Source organism: Ammospiza caudacuta, chromosome 14, assembly GCF_027887145.1.
Source record: "Ammospiza caudacuta isolate bAmmCau1 chromosome 14, bAmmCau1.pri, whole genome shotgun sequence".
Taxonomy (NCBI): domain Eukaryota; kingdom Metazoa; phylum Chordata; class Aves; order Passeriformes; family Passerellidae; genus Ammospiza; species Ammospiza caudacuta.
In genome coordinates this window covers 15,018,317-15,021,523 of record NC_080606.1, presented here as the reverse complement: position 1 = coordinate 15,021,523, position 3,207 = coordinate 15,018,317, and the positions used below count along the sequence as shown (strand labels likewise).

Sequence of the window (3,207 nt, the reverse complement as noted above, 5' to 3'; positions counted from 1 at the left end):
TGGGATGAGCTTTAATGCCCTTTCCAACACAAACCAGTCTGTTATTCTGTGACAAGCTATAGATTTATCTGTGCTGCATCAGACTGGGAGAATAGCAGTAGTTCAGGGGTTTGCTCCCTTTGGGAACCCTTTCTCATCCACTGTGGTTCCCTTTCACCCAGTGAGCTTAATTCACCAGCACACAAATAAATGGCTCAGTGAACCATGACTGTACAAATAAAAAAGTGGCAGAAGCGGTGTTTTTCTTCAATTCATGATGCAAATATAAAGCCTCAGCCTCAGCTCTTTTGTGTGATTCTTGTTGATTTTTACAGACGCATTTTTGGGTGTGATGTTCTCTCACACTAAAACAGTTGGATTGTGAATATCAGTTCCCTTTTGGTTGCAAAACTCAAATAACGTTTAGAAATACGATAGAAAACAAGTCTTGTTTGTCTTTTGGATAAATACCTCGAGTAGTTGTTTAAATTGTGGGCTGGTTAATTGCTGGAGTTAAAGCTATAATGTAATAAAAGCATAAAAGATCCTGGGCATGTGGACTGGTGGCTTTGTTCAGGATTTCTCATGAACATCAGTCCCTCTACCCTCAGGTGATGACAGTCCCTTCACTGTCACCTGCTCAGCTTTTGCTCATTTGTGCATTGCAGATAATCAAAGGACTCTTTTAAAAGAGTACAAACACCAAAATAGCTGAAATTTAACTGACACCTGGAAGCCTTGAGCATCCCAGAGCAGTTCTGAATTCTGACTTCGGTAAGTCTGGGGGGCAGACAGAAAATCTAATACTGCCAAGTTATTTGTATGGGTGAAAATACATTTATCAGCAATTTAGAGCATATTCATGGTACAGTTGTGGGTTCTCATGGCTGATCTTGACCCAGCTTCTGCTTTTGTTGTTGTTGTGGTGTCCTGTTATTTCAGCTGGCTCTTGTCCTGCAGCTTTTCATGGTCTCAGACTGCAAGGGAGGTTCTGCACTTGAACCATTAGGAACAGAAAATCAATCAAAAAGAAAAAAAAAAAAAGGAGAACCAGAGCTGAACAATTATTAGGGTTCAGGACCACTCCTCTTATTTTAAATTCCATAGTGCTGTTGTCACCTTCTTTATCCCTCTCTGCTGTTTTGCTGAGTAGCTGCCTCAGTGTGTGAGGAGTTAAGAGATTTCTTTGGTAATTTAATGTCCTGATGTCTTGGCCTCGAGTTGCATCAGGGGAGGTTTAGATTGGATGTCAGGAAAAATTCCTTCACCAAAAGGCTCATCAAGCCCTGGAACAGGCTGCCCCGGGAGGTGCTGGAGCCATCATATGTTTCAAAAATGTATGGATGTGGCACTAGAGGACATGGATTAGTGGTGATCGTGGTGGTGCTTGATGGTTGGACGTGATGGTCTCAAGGGTCTTTCCCAGCATTAAGGGGATGTTCATGGTTCAGTGATGTGATTCCATGACTCTGCCACATTTTGTCATTCATAACCAGTTGTTGGTACCTGGTGAGGAAAGGTGGATGTAGTAGGGATGGGTCAGATTCACACACCTTCTCAGCTCTCTCCTGAGACAGACTACAGATTTTTCTTCTTATTTCATCCTGGATATTTATTTTCCTGTCCTGCTTTACCTCACCTGCATTTTTCCCCCCAGGCCTGACACTATCCCCAGGGAGTTGGTGCCTCAGCCAGGGCACCATGACAGCACTGTCCCCCAACCTGTCGTGCCACAACCCCTCCATCGATGACTTCCGCAACAGCGTCTACTCCACGCTCTACTCCATGATCAGCATCATGGGCTTTGTGGGCAATGGCGTGGTGCTGTACGTGCTGATCCGCACGTACCGGCAGAAAACGGCCTTCCAGATCTACATGCTCAACCTGGCCCTGTCCGACTTCCTGTGCGTGCTCACGCTGCCCCTGCGTGTCATCTACTACGTGCACAAGGGCCACTGGTTCTTCAGTGACTTCCTGTGCCGCCTCTCGTCCTACGCGCTCTACGTCAACCTCTACTGCAGCATCTTCTTCATGACGGCCATGAGCTTCTTCCGCTGCATCGCCATCGTCTTCCCGGTCCGCAACATCAGCCTGGTGTCGGAGAAGAAGGCCAAGTTTCTGTGCGTGGGCATCTGGGTGTTCGTCACGCTGACAAGCGCGCCCTTCTTGCGGAACGGCACCTACCAGCACGGCAACAAGACCAAGTGCTTCGAACCGCCCGAGAACTCCCAGAAGACAAACATGGTGGTGATCCTGGATTTCATCGCCCTCTTTGTGGGCTTCATCTTCCCCTTCGTCATCATCACCATCTGCTACACCATGATCATCCGCACCCTGCTGCGCAACTCGCTGCGGAAGAACGAGGCCAACCGCCGCAAGGCCGTGTGGATGATCGTCATCGTCACGGCCACCTTCCTGGTGAGCTTCACGCCGTACCACGTGCTGCGCACGGTGCACCTGCACGCGCTGCGCCTGCGCGGCCCCGGCTGCGCCGACACCGTGTTCCTGCAGAAAGCCGTCATCGTCACCCTGCCCCTGGCAGCCGCCAACTGCTGCTTCGACCCCCTCCTCTACTTCTTCTCTGGGGGAAACTTCCGGCAGAGACTCACCACGCTGAGGAAGGCGTCCTCCTCCAGCTTGTCACAAGCCTTCAGGAAAAAGATGTCCGTGAAGGAAAAGGAGGAGGAACCCTTTGGAGAAAACCAGAGGGAGAATGGAAAGGCAGCTGTGGCTCCTTTGTAAGGAGGTTAAACTTTCCCCTCAGAGCCCTGGTGGGGGATGGAGATCTCCGAACTCTTCCAGAAGATGGGATGGAGGCTTTCAGGCCTTTGTTGCAGTTAAATAACTGTGGACAGTCCCTGGTTTGTGGTACTTGGTGGCAGAGCCTCTGCTGGGGCTGGGTAGCCCCTGGGACCCCCAGAGCCACGTGGGACAGAGCAGCCACCACCAGCAAGCTGTGGAGCTGCTGCTGAACTCCCAAACCCCTTCCAAGGCTGTATTTGGGCATTTGCTTCGTTTCACAACTTTCCAAGAGCGTTAATTCCCCGAGCCAGCGGGAAATGTACACAAAGCTGGCGTTGCGTGGGGAGCTCCTAATGAACAGCGAGGGCAGAGTTTTCACTGGAACTTCAAACAGCCGCCAAGTTATTTACACAGCAAGGCCAGGATAATTCCTGCCCTGCTCCCAGCTGCCTCTGGATTTTGGTTTTTATGATCATTATGTGTGTT

General features: G+C 49.7%; 1 protein-coding gene across 1 annotated transcript; it reads left to right on the top strand.

The window, feature by feature from the left end:
• Nucleotides 1-1,680: 1,680 nt before the first annotated feature.
• CYSLTR1 (cysteinyl leukotriene receptor 1) lies at nucleotides 1,681-2,721 on the top strand. The gene has a single exon (XM_058814316.1). It carries the CDS (start codon nucleotides 1,681-1,683, stop codon nucleotides 2,719-2,721), a length of 1,041 nt encoding a protein of 346 aa, XP_058670299.1.
• The last annotated feature ends 486 nt before the right edge of the window (nucleotides 2,722-3,207 follow it).